Source organism: Eucyclogobius newberryi, unplaced genomic scaffold (assembly GCF_026437365.1).
Source record: "Eucyclogobius newberryi isolate DKJ021-1_F unplaced genomic scaffold, fEucNew1.0.hap1 SCAF_17, whole genome shotgun sequence".
Lineage (NCBI taxonomy): Eukaryota > Metazoa > Chordata > Actinopteri > Gobiiformes > Gobiidae > Eucyclogobius > Eucyclogobius newberryi.
In genome coordinates, this window is record NW_027315801.1 from 32,795,816 (window position 1) to 32,810,497 (window position 14,682).

Below are 14,682 nucleotides of genomic sequence, written 5' to 3' on the forward strand. Positions count from 1 at the left end.
ACACAGTAACCCGTGAACGCTCAGGTGACCTTCCTCTCAGCGCTGCTCCTCGGGGCCGGGGGTTTCGTGTTTTTGTTTGGCGGCGCCCTCCCTCGTGCAAAGGAAGTGTTGCCGGAAGCAGTGGGAGCTCACCCCCGGTTCTGCGTCAGTGCCACCAGAGAAAAGCACGGGGGCTTTTTCCGGGGGAGAATCTCAAAGGGGTAAGATGGAGACGAAGGGCTGGGTATGTCACCGCCACGAGCTTCACAGTCACTGCCACCACGTTTATTACGACCAGTGGGATTGTGTTGTCTTGTATTGTACAGAGTCTGGTTGGAGAGTGAAGTCTCTGGAGGGGTTTCATGAAGAGGTTTGTGTGAGTGACGAGGGTGTTTTATGAATGAAGGAGCAGTTGGACATGTGGAGAAAGCTGAGGTTTAGCTGATATCGTCATAACCTTTTATTGCTCTTCGTGTACTATCACAGTTTGTCTGCACAGAACACTAAAAGCTCATGTCTGTGTAACAACATGAAATTCTGGCATTTCTAATTGTCAATAATTTGCTTGGGTCTTGAAGTTTTCTGCAAATCCTCTTAAATAAAATATGTGGTTTGGAGCAGATTTTAGACTTTAAAGGAACATTTTACTTTATTTTGGTGTTAGATGACAACGATTAATGCCTGTTAGTGTTTGTTATATATGTTTTTATTGAAAAAATTAAATTAAATTGAAAATGTTGCGTTTTTTTTTCATATCAGACTCAATATAATAATACTTGTAACATTGGACATGAGCAACATATATTTTGTCTTGTAGAACTTGTTTTAGAGATCCTTGTTATCACTTAATATGACTGAAGCAGAAGTCACTGATTCGCTGTTATGCAGCTGCTGCTGTACACAACTTCTTAAAGGAAAGAAAGAATTAAAAAAGTGTTTTTCTGGCGAGCTTTTAGAAGAGAATTGTGCAGAACTGTGGCCTGTTCGTCCTGAGGGGTGTTTTCATCTTCCTCTGTCTCCCCCCAAACTCTTTTTAAAGTCTGCCATTTGAGAGACTCCAGAGGGGCTGCACCTGTTTGCCTCTTGGCTAGGAGCCCCCAAATCCCTCCTCCTGCCCCCGCCTGCCACTCAGGCTGCTGCGCCTCTCGGGACGGGGGGAGGAGGAGGGGGGGGGAGGAGAGGGGTGACAAGCTGCGCGTGGTGGAGGGATAGCTGCAGGGCTCAGAGGCGTCCGGGAATAAGAACCAGGATGTGGGCAGGAGAAAGAGAGACTTTAAACCCAGGTCCGGTGTCCCACATCGGGCTGCGCTGCCTCTGTGCAGCCTCTCATGTCTGGACTCTGCACAATCTCTTTCATTTTTACATTTTTATCACCTTCTGCAAAAACAAGCCGGCTCTGCTCAGTTCCCTCTGTACCTCAGCCCGGAGTTTGCAGACATTCTCTCCTTCCTCTTCCTCTGCGTTCCTCTCATCTTTATTCCCTTTCCTGCCGCAGTCTCTGTGCTGGACTTTCTCGGACTGTTTTTTTTCCAAAACAGAGTCCGCCAGGTCGGATTGAAAGTCGTCCCGCGTGACTTCCTGAACCAATAATGTGGTAATGTTGAGGAAAGGATTTTTAAAAATGGTTTTATTCTAATACAAACAGAACAAGACATAGAGAACGAAAATAAAAACCCAAACAAATAATTGAATCGTTCCCTATATTTGTCCCAATGTGCAGCAAATTATGTTGAGTAAAGCATTTTAAAGGTACACTATGTAACTTTTCTTATGGTCTCCACAGAGATGTTATTGCCTCGCCTGGAGTGTTTCACAGAATGGCATTAAACCTTTCTAACTCCATAGAAATAAGCGGAATACGTCACAAAGCCAAGTTACAAGTCAGCTCTGTGGAAGGCTCACAGTCAAAAATGTGTCTTTTGAGTGGAATGTTAGATATGAGCAATAAAATAACCTGTAAGTGATAAATACAAAGGAAGCGTTGATGTCTCCGTGCTTGAAACAGAACAAAAGAAAAGAAAAACTGTGAGAAGAACCACACAATTTACTCATTATTTATGATGTAAAATTGTTGTCTCGTTCTCGTGTCTCGTCTTGTGAGAAATGTGTCTCGTTCCGTCCCTAATCATCAGCAATTTCCAGTATCTGTTCTGTGGTGTTACCAACGGCAACCCTCCCTCCTCCTGCCAAAGTCGACTCGATTACCGGACGTACTTTTCTAAGAATTCTTTTGGCCCGAAGGCTTTTATTAAACAGGAAAGTTTAGCATAAAATGGTTGCCTGACCTGCCAGCCCCGCCCACATTCTGTTCGAGGGTCTGGAATCGGAGTCAGAGCCAATGAAATTGTCGGTCATCCATTTACCGACCAATCCCAGGCGGAGGTTTTAACGCGTCACACTGAGATACGGAAGTAGCTTTTCACCCCCCGTTCCAGAACATTCAAGATGGCGGACCTGGCTCGTGACCCGGCCCGTGACCTGGCTCGTGACCCGGCCCGTGACCCGGCCCGTGACCCGGCCCGTGACCCGGCCCGTGACCCGGCCCGTGACCCGGCTCGTGACCCGGCTCGTGACCGGCCCGTGACCCGGCTCGTGACCCGTGACCCGCTCTACTCGCCGTGATGAACGTGCGTTAGATGCGGTTATACGAAGGGCGTCGTCGCGATTCAGGAGACATTTTCTGCGTTCGGGGACGGATAACGCGGAACACGCCTTGTTGCCATAGGCTACGTAACATCCGGTTAAGCGTGTCGCGTTTCTTGCGTCACTTCTGGGTTTATGTGATTGGTTCTGTCTCTGCTCTAAACTCCGCCCTAGGAACATCAACATAACTTGACAGAACTACATACTGATTCTATGATAAAGAGTATAGACTATAGTCACTTGCCGTATTTACTGGGAGCTCTTCTTCATCTTTGGGCCCTCACCAGGAACGTGCCTTGTTTTGTCTGCAGAACCGGGGGCGTCTTGCGGAGAAGCGCACCATCCCGCTCCCTCCGAACCGGGTGCCAAAGAAGGAGCTGGCCTCTATCTTCAGCAGTGACGACAGCGAAGGCAGCGAGCGGGCCAGCGGGGACCACGCCCACATCAAGCAAGAGGACGAGATGCATTTTAGTATCATGAGGAAAAGGTGAGACACAAACTCAAACGCCGCTTTGTGCCAAGTCTCGTGTGATGATGTGGGTGTGTAATGTGTGTTGTGAAATGTCAGCCTGGCCTTCCACTTGTCACGTCGCTCTCTTTCCCGCGTTCTGTTTTGAGCCATCGCCTAATGATAGAAATGAGTTGTCGTTACTCTTTATAAAGGGATTTGGTGTAATTCTGAGGTGTTAAAGGCTTGTTTGGGACAAAGGGGCCTGTTTGAATATTCTTTCTTTGCGCTGCCTAATGAAAGATGTGGACTTGACTTGCAAAGTGTTGATTAGTCTGTTGTTTGTGTCTGTTATGATCAGTATATCTGCTCTGACAAAGTTGGGCCATGCTCTGGGACAACTTTGTTTGGAAATGTACAATTAAAAAAGTGCTTTCAATTTCAACATATTTTGTATCAAATGTCAAAAATACATGACTAAATAAAAGAAAATAACAGCTTAAAATGATACATTTCTGAAGCTAAACTGGATTTTTATGTACAAATCATTAAATGATGGACTAATTGTTACAACTGGATTGTTAGAGTGTTTTGTGTGTGCTCATTAGTTACATAATTCATAAGATTTTTTAGTGTAATTGGATTAGTGTTTACCAAAACCTTCTTCTTCTTTAAGACTCTCATTAAGACACGTGCAGATGTTCCTCCACCGAGACACAGGCGCATTTAATCATGACATTTATATTGGACAATAATAAGGATGTTGTTTGGTTTGTGAAATTCAGATTCACATAATGCTCTTCATTTATTAAGGCCAGTGCTCGTTTGCATCATAAGCAGCTTTCAGTCTCATTACAGAAGATGTTTTTTTATTTCCGAGACGAGCGTGTGACACGGCGGACAGCGTGGCAACTGCGAGGCTTTAAATGGATTCACTAACCTTGTTTAAGAGGGCTTCCCCTCCCCCTGACACTTGTGCCGCCGGCGTGTTAAGATGATAATGAATTTAAAGAACACTTATGACTAATATGTCAGGCTTTTACCCTTTGAGAGGCGACGGACTCGCTGGAGCCGCAGCCCCAGTCTGTCCCGGGCTTTAGCCCTCTCTGCGAGTCTGGATGAGCCAGATAATGGGATGTCCAATCACGAAAATGTGATTTCCATTGACTGCAGCTTCGTAAGTGAGTCGTAGAAGGGTCTTAACAAATTGGATTTGGCCAATGGATGTGAAAAATACAGAGGCTGTGTATACATGTGTGTGAGGTGCACTGGTCGTCCTCACATCATCAGCCACCGGCTCTGATCACTGTCATCTGTCACTCAGGCTGCTTTTACAACAGCTTATTCACACTACACCACTTTCCTTTTGTGATGTGTCATCTAGAGCTATCACAATGTGTCCACTAAGCAGCATTTTCAATGGAGCCGAGGACAAAATTCAAGCCTGGAACATTTCTTGAGGCTTCATCACTCAATCCTCCTCCTCATCCATGCAGCGGCAAGACACTCGCTCAAAGCCCAGCTCGCCTTATTCAAACCTTTCTCACCCGGCCGCTCCAGCTATCCCACCTCCACCTCCACCCCACCTCCACCCCACCTCCACCCCAGCATCCTCCTTGTTCTCCTGGCCCTTCTGGACCTCCACCAGTGTCCAGGCCCTGGGGAGAAGCCCAGAATGCTCCTCAGCGCTCACTTCTTCTGCCTTGAAACACCAAGGACCAAAATTGAACATTTGATCTTCATCTGGAACAGAATTATCCAAAACTAACCCTTCTCCAGAGAAACCCTTTGGTGCTTTGACCTTTTTGCAGTTAATTGTTTTTACGTGGCTCAATGTTTAACACTGATTTATGGATTTCATCTCACAGACTCAATATTTGATAGCTCTAATTCAGGATTTAGTGCGTTACTCCTGGGAAAAGCCCACTTTGGTTTCAGATAACAAGTGTTTTATTGAAAGGTGCTGAGTCAGTCTCTGGATAATTGTTACACTGCCACTTTTGGATCTTGAAAACCTCGTGAAAAATGTACCTTTACTAAAATAAAGAGAACTATTGCGAAAAGCTTTGACAGTTTAAAGTCCTCAACAAAGTGAGAATGTTGTAGATAGTTATATAGTTATAGTTATGCAACATATAGAAACAGCGGCCCTGACACTGTTTGACTTTTGGTCCCGTGGCTTTATTGAACGCCGTGTCATTGGTTGATGCTTGTAAAGGTCGTGGACACTGTGACATTACTGGAAAGTCTTTCCCTAAAGCAGTAATTAGAGGAGCTTTTATAGTTTACTGGAGGAGATTTTCACTTCTAGAAAATGTGGTCTTATTTACACTAGTTACCATGACAACACAATCACACCAGTTTCATTCGTTAAAGGCGTGGCGAGCAGTGAGACATACACGTTCTACAAGTGTCAAAGTGCATGATCTACAGAAGATGGAAAGTCATGCACTTTTATGCAGTTTTAATTATGGTTTGAATATAATATAATATAAATATAATATATGTGTTTATTGGTAGGATTTTGAAACGATTCAATTTGACTTCCTTTATAATTCTTTCAAACCAACAAAGAGACAGAAACATCATGTGTAATCTCCCAAACAAAGGGTACCTTTCTGCTCTTTTATGGGTTTTTGCCATAATTGAACCTCAACCAAGACATTTGCCGACACATTTTACATTTTAGCACTTTCCTGATGCATTGTTGAAATTGATATTACTATCGAGATGTTAATTTTTTATCTATATCTCTCATGCATCCTTACAAAATGTGTTATTTTGAAGGTTAAATTACGTTAATATACACTTTATTAATTTGTCATGGCATATTGTTGGCCATTAAGCGCATCTGTACTATTTTTACTACTGCTTATTGATTTATTATTTCTTTTCCCGCTTGATCTGACCGGACAGCAGCGAGAGAAAGGGATTACGCACAAATGTCGAGGGCTAAACTCGAACCCTCGATGAACCACTAGTGAAACTCTTATTCATTACGTCATGTGTTTTCTTGCACTGACCCATGTCCCATTTTATAGCAATTGGTTGTTTGCAATAATAAGTACTGTATCAATAATACTTTCAGTTTTATGTCTGAAACTGTACTCTTTTTATGGCTTTGCATCAGAAATGTTGCCAAGAACGGCCTGATCCCACCTTATGTCGAAGTTGCTGGCTATTGCCCACAATCTGCTGGTGTTTGTCAGAGCCGCTGCGGGCCACATGTGCCGGCTGGAGTGGGCTTCCATGGTCATGGCTGGAGGAGGGAACAGCATAAGCCCTTTAAGCACCAGATGTTGCAGCTCGTGTGATAGGTTTGGGTCTGTCTCCTCGCTCTCTCCTCCCGCGCCAGAGACGTGGCAACTGGGAGATGCCACTTTGTGCCAGTTTTTCAGCAGCAAGAGGATTTTGCACACGAGGAACAGACCTGGGAAAGGCCAGAGGGAAAGTGCAGGTCAGCAGAGGCATATTAACAATGACACATAATCAACAAATCAAGTAGAGGCAATTTCATATTTCATCATTTTCATACAGTTTTTCTTCTCTTTTTAGATCTAATACAATCAATATCAAATTTTATTAACTTTTAACCGTGTTATTATTGATTTCCCTCATCATCATGTGGATTCTTTACAAAATGTATTACCCCAAATTATAAACAGTGGTCAAAATTGTCCAGAAACAGCTGAAAATCTGCTGAATACAATGAAATGCCACGATGGAGAGGCCAAGTTATTTTATATCATCATTGAGGCTTACAATTAACAAAATGTAAAATAATGATGGACATATAAGACCAGGGGTGGGCGGTACTGACAAAAATGTATATCTGAATATATTTATGGAGTCTTTTAATGTATTAGTCAAGGTTATACTGTCAGATGAATGTGAAATCCTGTCAAATTAATCACAAAAGTGCAGAAATATCACCTTTACACCTTAATTTGAAAGTTTACAACGTCACTTTTTAATTCTTATTCAGCTCTTTTTGTAGATTTTTTTTACTCGAAAAGACATGCTCGATATCCAAACGTTGCCACATTTTCCACCTCCACCTGACAACAGCGTCCTCTTCACACTGAAAAAGACTTCTCAAACAAAGCGGCTCGACTGCAGACGTTACATCGGCGATGCCACAGATTGATTGGCTGAATACCCTCCCGAGTGATCTCTCTATTATTGCTAGTATCCATGACCCGTTGTGTATCTTAAAGCACGTATTAGCCTCTATCCAGGTCAGCGCCCGTGTCCGTGTGTCTCTGTGTGTCTCTGTGTGTCTCTGTGTGTCTCCGTGTGTCTCCGTGTGTCTCTGTGTGTGTGTGCTGGGGGCTGGGGGCCGTATTGACCGCTGCAGGGGCCGAGCGGAGGATGAGATGAGGGTGACGGGCGTGCACCTGGACGATAAGACCGGCTCATGTCCTTCTTAGCGCTCAAAGCCTCCCAGACATTCTCCCCGCGGCGCCGTCCTTCCCGCTGTAACCCCCGCCTTAGCATCCTCCTCAGGGAGCGCTGACTCAGGTGACTGGGTTTTAGACGACGCCCGCGCTCGCCCCCGCCGTCGTCAGGCCTATAATATGACCTTGCCGTCGCCTCCTAAAGATAGCGCCCGATGCGGTGAGGGGGGGGGCAGAGGTGGGAGCAGTGGGACCAAGCCCTCATTAGCCGGGACCCAGGCGGGACAGCTCAGGAAAAGTGCGTCTAATTACCCCACTAACTATGTCCTTGCAGCTTAAAGCGGTCTCCACGCCGTTGGATAATAACCCCACATGCACTGATGGAGGAATGACGGGGGAATGTGGAAGTCTGCAGGGTTTTGTGCTTTAAAAGTCAATGGGAAATAAGCCTTTTGCGACCAATTTGCCACAAACATTTTTTAGTAAGAACGGGTATGAAATGGTTATTTAGCAAAAATCAGTTCTATAATTCTATTTCTGTCGTCGTTTTTGGATTGAATTGACTGCTCTTGATACTTGGGACACGGTCTGGGGTTCGAGTTATGCCCGGATCAGGAAAACCTCTCAAATGTGTCGCAAGTTTTCATGCGTAAATCTTCTTAATCTAAAATGACACTCATAAGACTCAATATAATACGGTTCATACACTGGCACAACGTTTAAATTGATTATAATTTGGTTTCCCTTTGTCTTTTCCCCACACATCCAGGTAATAAATACCCAAGTTGTGGCAGAAAGAGTAAAGTCTAAAGAATAAAGTCTAAAGAATTAAGTCTAAAGAATTAAGTCTAAATAATAATAATAATAATGCTAATGCTAATGCTAAGACCGCGGCACGAGAGGAAACGTGCCATCAAAATAAAAGAGGAAGAGGAAGTGAAGGCATTCATTGCGCCTCTGCTGGCCAATAGTGAACATATACAATATCTGCGATGCACTTTTTTCATTGCCTTTGTTTAAAGTTTTCATGCGTAAATCTTCTTAAAATAAAATGACACTCATAAGACACAATATAATACGGTTCATACACTGGCACAACGTTTAAATTGATTATAAATTGGTTTCTTTTTGTCTTTTCCCCACACATCCAGTTAATAAATACTGTTGAAGTTGATTTAAATACCTCACAAAAATAGAAACACTTCAAAAAGGACATATATAGCGACCGACGTGGTGACAGTTTTGTCCTCAACGTCTCCTCCTCCCTCTGACTGAGAGGTGACCGGGTCCTGCATTAAGCCCTCCGCTCTTAACCTCCATCTCCTCGGTGGCGTGTGGAAAACAGCCTGGCGACCGGCAGCCTGACATTACAGCAGCAGCCTGTAATCACGGGGCTGTAAAAACCCAAATCCAGCAGCCACAAACTGCGTGTCCCGTCACAGCGGTGCAGCTCAGAACCACTCAGCACCCCTGTCCCTTAAACTCCACGGGCCCAGTCATAACCGAGACCCCCTGCCGAGATCACACCGCCGCCATAAAGAGGACACACGACAATGGGAAGACGTGATGTCAAACCTCGGCGTCGTGTTCACACTTTGTACAATCAACTGTTTTCACAAGCTTTTCACCTCCATCCTTTTGTCATTCAGCCGCTCCCTTTTCTGTCGCGGGTCGCCGGAGCTAACCACTAGCCTGTTCCTTCGGCAGATTTTAGTTTTTTACATCGGATGCCCTTCCTTTTGCGAGCGGCCATGTTTTTTGTGGCCAATGGCGATATGGACACACGATGATGCCCGGTGATGGAGTGGTTCAGGCTCAGCGCTAGTACCAGCGTTGTGAGATCGACTCCCGGTGCCTACAATTTGCCGAATGCCCCCTTGCTCTTCTCCCCATTTCATGAAATACTGTGTGAGTGTCCTGATAAAGGCTACGGACCATGGACACGTCATTTTGGACACGTGGACTTCCATAACATCCAATAATCTTCAACACTAAGAAAGTGGTTGTGTTTTCCAGCCCGAGAATTGAACCTGTCATCTTTATTTTTTTTAGCAGAAATGATGGTCTTTGCCAAATGGTCTTGTAGCCGTGTTCCTCTAACACAGGCATGTCCAAACTACGGCCCGGGGGCCAAATGTGGCCCTCAGAACAACTTTTATTGGCCCTCTGGCTTCCTGCTAAGTTGGTCCAAACAACGAAAGAAGTGCTTTTTACTCTAAAATTGGACAAATTCAAGCATTTTGATGTTATACCAACAATAATATTAATGTCTTAAAGTCATTAAAGCTGTGGAGGCTCATCGTCGGGTTGTCTGTGGCCCTCAAGATTCAAAATGCGGCCCTCGTGAAAAGAAGTTTGGCCAGTCCTGCTCCAACAGAACAGTCAGCTGTCACAGACATGTAAAGAGTCTTTAAGCTGCTTGAATAAGTTGTGGTTAATACATCTTAATATGGATAATGATACAGGATGAGACCCAAAAGTGCTGGATACAGAGTCTGTCAAAGTGCATTATCCACCAGCGCAGAGCTGAACAGAGTGTGCAGTAGAATCCAAATACTAGTGTATATTTTGTGTGTATGTTCAGCTCAGATTTGGATGCTAATGACGTTGTTCTGTGTTGTCTTTTGCAGTCGGGACAGCGATCTCTCCACCATAATCTCTAACTTGCACCACACAAGGCAGCACGGCACGCCCGAGAGCCAGTCGGAGCGCAGCAGCACGGCACAAACAGGTGGGACACACTCCAAACTCCAACACCAGACTTTATGTGAGTTTGTTCCATATTAGTCATTAAGTTCTGCAATTACAGTACTTATCAGTGAACCCTTTCCAACTACAATTAGCTGCCGAGTTGTTATAAAAAGCAGTTGCATTTTGTCTCCTGTGTCTGGTCTGTTGTTCTTTTTCAACCCGTCACCTTTTCTCTCTCTTCGTAACTCATGTAATTATTCCATTATCCATCTAATGCACTCTAATTTGTGTGATTGGGAGAATTTAACATAAGCTTATTAGGCATTCCTGATGGTGGCTCTCAACTTGATTACTTAATGTTCTTCCCACATTTCCTGCTGCACTCCAGGATTTTTGCTAAAGCCCCTGTTTTAAATTACCTCTGAATAAATAGCTTTGTTTGCCATTAATCCATTTGGTTGCGAGCAGAAGAAACCGGCGTGTGTGCTAAGCTAAGAGCCTTTCCGCTGGCTTACAGACACAACACAGACAGAGTTTAATCACGGCTATTTGTCAAGTAACTCGCATGAGGATATTGTGCAGTGACCGGGGATATACGGCTGTGGCCGGGGCGTTGGGTCATGTAGGATGGTACCTTTGCATACTTAGGGTACCGTACTCTTTTCAGTTCATTCACTCTTTTGGCATTTTGACTCCATTCTATAAGCAGTGTCCTGTCATAACAATGTATGCACCGTTTTAACTCAAAATCAATATACAGGAATGTATCAGACCTCAGAATGTGACATGTCAGAATACTCTTTATGCCGGTGCAAAGGAACAGGTCAAACCAAACCAAGCAACTGTTGAAATAAAAGGATTTTGCCATATGTTGTTTACCTTTTCACTCATTAAATACCTTTGGCAGTGGCCACGCATTCACTTTCACATGTATACACTGGGAATTATAGGGAATTTTGACCATTTCGACCACTACGACTTCACAAAAACACGGCCTCCACCAGATTTCCTGACTCAATCTGGTGTTAAACTGGTCCATTGCTTCCCCTTTTGCCCCGACATGGCCCCTCTTTTTATCCCATTAGCCGAAGGCACAGCGAGTGGCATTGTGAGGCCAGACCCGGTACCTCCGCAGCCCCTCTGTGTGATCATCTGTGGACAAGAGATTAATTGTCCATACGGCGGGACCGGGTGGGGGTGCGGGGCGTTACTCACACGACCGGCGAGGGCCCGAGAGAGTTAAGGTTAAGGCGCATTTTATTGTCCGCGTAGGGAAATGTGTGCTCTGCATTTGACCCGTCCTTGGCCATCCCTGACCCATGTGAGCGAGGCATGGTCAGGACCTTTGCCTTTTGCACTAGTGACTAAAGTTATAATGTATGTTGTGTTAATATGACATTATTTGAACTGTAGAGTGTCATATCAGTCACACACGACTCATTATAGATACTAACTAATGATTTAAGTGTTTAATTCTGCTTTTTATTTTAATTTGTTGAAGTTTATGTTTGTAATGACGTTTAAAATATGTTTTGTGGGGAATTATACGGTTAAGATTTTTGTTACTGTAGCATAAAGTACTTTTTAATTGTGATTTTTTGTCATATTTTCTGAAGCAACTTAAAAATGCATTATCATGTCAAGCCCTACTGCAATTATAACTATATAGAAACTATTGTGGATTGTTAGTTATTCGGATGATGGATGGAAGAGGGGAGGACACGCCCACTCCTAAAAGCTCTTAGTTTGGGCATTAAAGGCAGATTTAAAATGCTGTATTAGCCTCTGTCCTGGTGTCTGCAAACAAGTCAATCCGATCAGCTCTAAACCTGTCTGCGAGTGAAACGCACCTATTCACACACTCAGCATTATAACAGGGAAGAGCCATGAGAGAGCGTCAGAATGTGATGAGAGAGCGTCAGAATGTGATGAGAGAGCGTCAGAATGTGATGAGAGAGCGTCAGAAGGTCATGAGAGAGCGTCAGAATGTGATGAGAGTGTCAGAATGTGATGAGAGAGCGTCAGAAGGTCATGAGAGAGCGTCAGAATGTCATGAGAGAGCGTCAGAATGTGATGAGAGAGCGTCAGAAGGTCATGAGAGAGCGTCAGAATGTGATGAGAGAGCGTCAGAATGTGATGAGAGAGCGTCAGAAGGTCATGAGAGAGCGTCAGAAGGTCATGAGAGAGCGTCAGAATGTCATGAGAGAGCGTCAGAATGTGATGAGAGAGCGTCAGAATGTGATGAGAGAGCGTCAGAAGGTCATGAGAGAGCGTCAGAATGTGATGAGAGAGCGTCAGAATGTGATGAGAGAGCGTCAGAAGGTCATGAGAGAGCGTCAGAATGTCATGAGAGAGCGTCAGAATGTGATGAGAGAGCGTCAGAAGGTCATGAGAGAGCGTCAGAATGTGATGAGAGAGCGTCAGAATGTGATGAGAGAGCGTCAGAAGGTCATGAGAGAGCGTCAGAAGGTCATGAGAGAGCGTCAGAATGTCATGAGAGAGCGTCAGAATGTGATGAGAGAGCGTCAGAATGTGATGAGAGAGCGTCAGAAGGTCATGAGAGAGCGTCAGAATGTGATGAGAGAGTGTCAGAATGTGATGAGAGAGCGTCAGAAGGTCATGAGAGAGCGTCAGAAGGTCATGAGAGAGCTTCAGAATGTCATGAGAGAGCGTCAGAATGTGATGAGAGAGCGTCAGAAGGTCATGAGAGAGCGTCAGAATGTGATGAGAGAGCGTCAGAATGTGATGAGAGAGCGTCAGAATGTGATGAGAGAGCGTCAGAAGGTCATGAGAGAGCGTCAGAATGTCATGAGAGAGCGTCAGAATGTGATGAGAGAGCGTCAGAAGGTCATGAGAGAGCGTCAGAAGGTCATGAGAGAGCGTCAGAAGGTCATGAGAGAGCGTCAGAATGTGATGAGAGAGTGTCAGAATGTGATGAGAGAGCGTCAGAATGTGATGAGAGAGCGTCAGAATGTGATGAGAGAGTGTCAGAATGTGATGAGAGAGCGTCAGAATGTGATGAGAGAGCGTCAGAAGGTCATGAGAGAGCGTCAGAATGTGATGAGAAAGCGTCAGAATGTGATGAGAGAGCGTCAGAAGGTCATGAGAGAGCGTCAGAATGTGATGAGAGAGCGTCAGAAGGTCATGAGAGAGCGTCAGAATGTGATGAGAGAGCGTCAGAATGTGATGAGAGAGCGTCAGAAGGTCATGAGAGAGCGTCAGAATGTGATGAGAGAGCGTCAGAATGTGATGAGAGAGCGTCAGAAGGTCATGAGAGAGCGTCAGAATGTGATGAGAGAGCGTCAGAATGTGATGAGAGAGCGTCAGAAGGTCATGAGAGAGCGTCAGAATGTCATGAGAGAGCGTCAGAATGTGATGAGAGAGCGTCAGAAGGTCATGAGAGAGCTTCAGAATGTCATGAGAGAGCGTCAGAATGTGATGAGAGAGCGTCAGAAGGTTATGAGAGAGCGTCAGAATGTGATGAGAGAGCGTCAGAATGTGATGAGAGAGCGTCAGAAGGTCATGAGAGAGCGTCAGAAGGTCATGAGAGAGCGTCAGAATGTCATGAGAGAGCGTCAGAATGTGATGAGAGAGCGTCAGAATGTAATGAGAGAGCGTCAGAATGTGATGAGAGAGTGTCAGAATGTGATGAGAGAGCGTCAGAATGTGATGAGAGAGCGTCAGAAGGTCATGAGAGAGCGTCAGAATGTGATGAGAAAGCGTCAGAATGTGATGAGAGAGTGTCAGAATGTGATGAGAGAGCGTCAGAATGTGATGAGAGAGCGTCAGAAGGTCATGAGAGAGCGTCAGAATGTGATGAGAGAGCGTCAGAATGTGATGAGAGAGCGTCAGAATGTGATGAGAGAGCGTCAGAATGTGATGAGAGAGCGTCAAAAGGTCATGAGAGAGTGTCAGAAGGTCATGAGAGAGCGTCAGAAGGTCATGAGAGAGCGTCAGAATGTGATGAGAGAGCATCAGAATGTGATGAGAGAGCGTCAGAATGTGATGAGAGAGTGTCAGAATGTGATGAGAGAGTGTCAGAATGTGATGAGAGAGTGTCAGAATGTGATGAGAGAGCGTCAGAATGTCATGAGAGAGCGTCAGAAGGTCATGAGAGAGCGTCAGAATGTAATGAGAGAGCGTCAGAATGTGATGAGAGAGTGTCAGAATGTGATGAGAGAGCGTCAGAATGTGATGAGAGAGCGTCAGAAGGTCATGAGAGAGCGTCAGAATGTCATGAGAAAGCGTCAGAATGTGATGAGAGAGCGTCAGAATGTGATGAGAGAGCGTCAGAATGTGATGAGAAAGCGTCAGAATGTGATGAGAGAGCGTCAGAATGTGATGAGAGAGCGTCAGAAGGTCATGAGAGAGCGTCAGAATGTGATGAGAGAGCGTCAGAATGTGATGAGAGAGTGTCAGAATGTGATGAGAGAGCGTCAGAAGGTCATGAGAGAGCGTCAGAATGTGATGAGAGAGCGTCAGAAGGTCATGAGAGAGCGTCAGAATGTGATAAGAGAGTGTCAG

At 44.9% G+C, this 14,682-nt stretch overlaps 1 protein-coding gene across 4 annotated transcripts in view; it reads left to right on the top strand.

Moving 5' to 3' along the window:
- The window catches only part of samd11 (sterile alpha motif domain containing 11), a 73,395-nt gene that overhangs the window by 13,199 nt on the left and 45,514 nt on the right, over positions 1-14,682 (top strand). For all 4 annotated transcript variants that reach the window (XM_072450140.1, XM_072450139.1, XM_072450137.1 and 1 more), the window contains exons 3-4: positions 2,934-3,109; positions 10,098-10,198. In XM_072450140.1, coding sequence (XP_072306241.1) covers positions 2,934-3,109; positions 10,098-10,198 — 277 coding nt within the window. The remainder of the gene's footprint in view (positions 1-2,933; positions 3,110-10,097; positions 10,199-14,682) is intronic.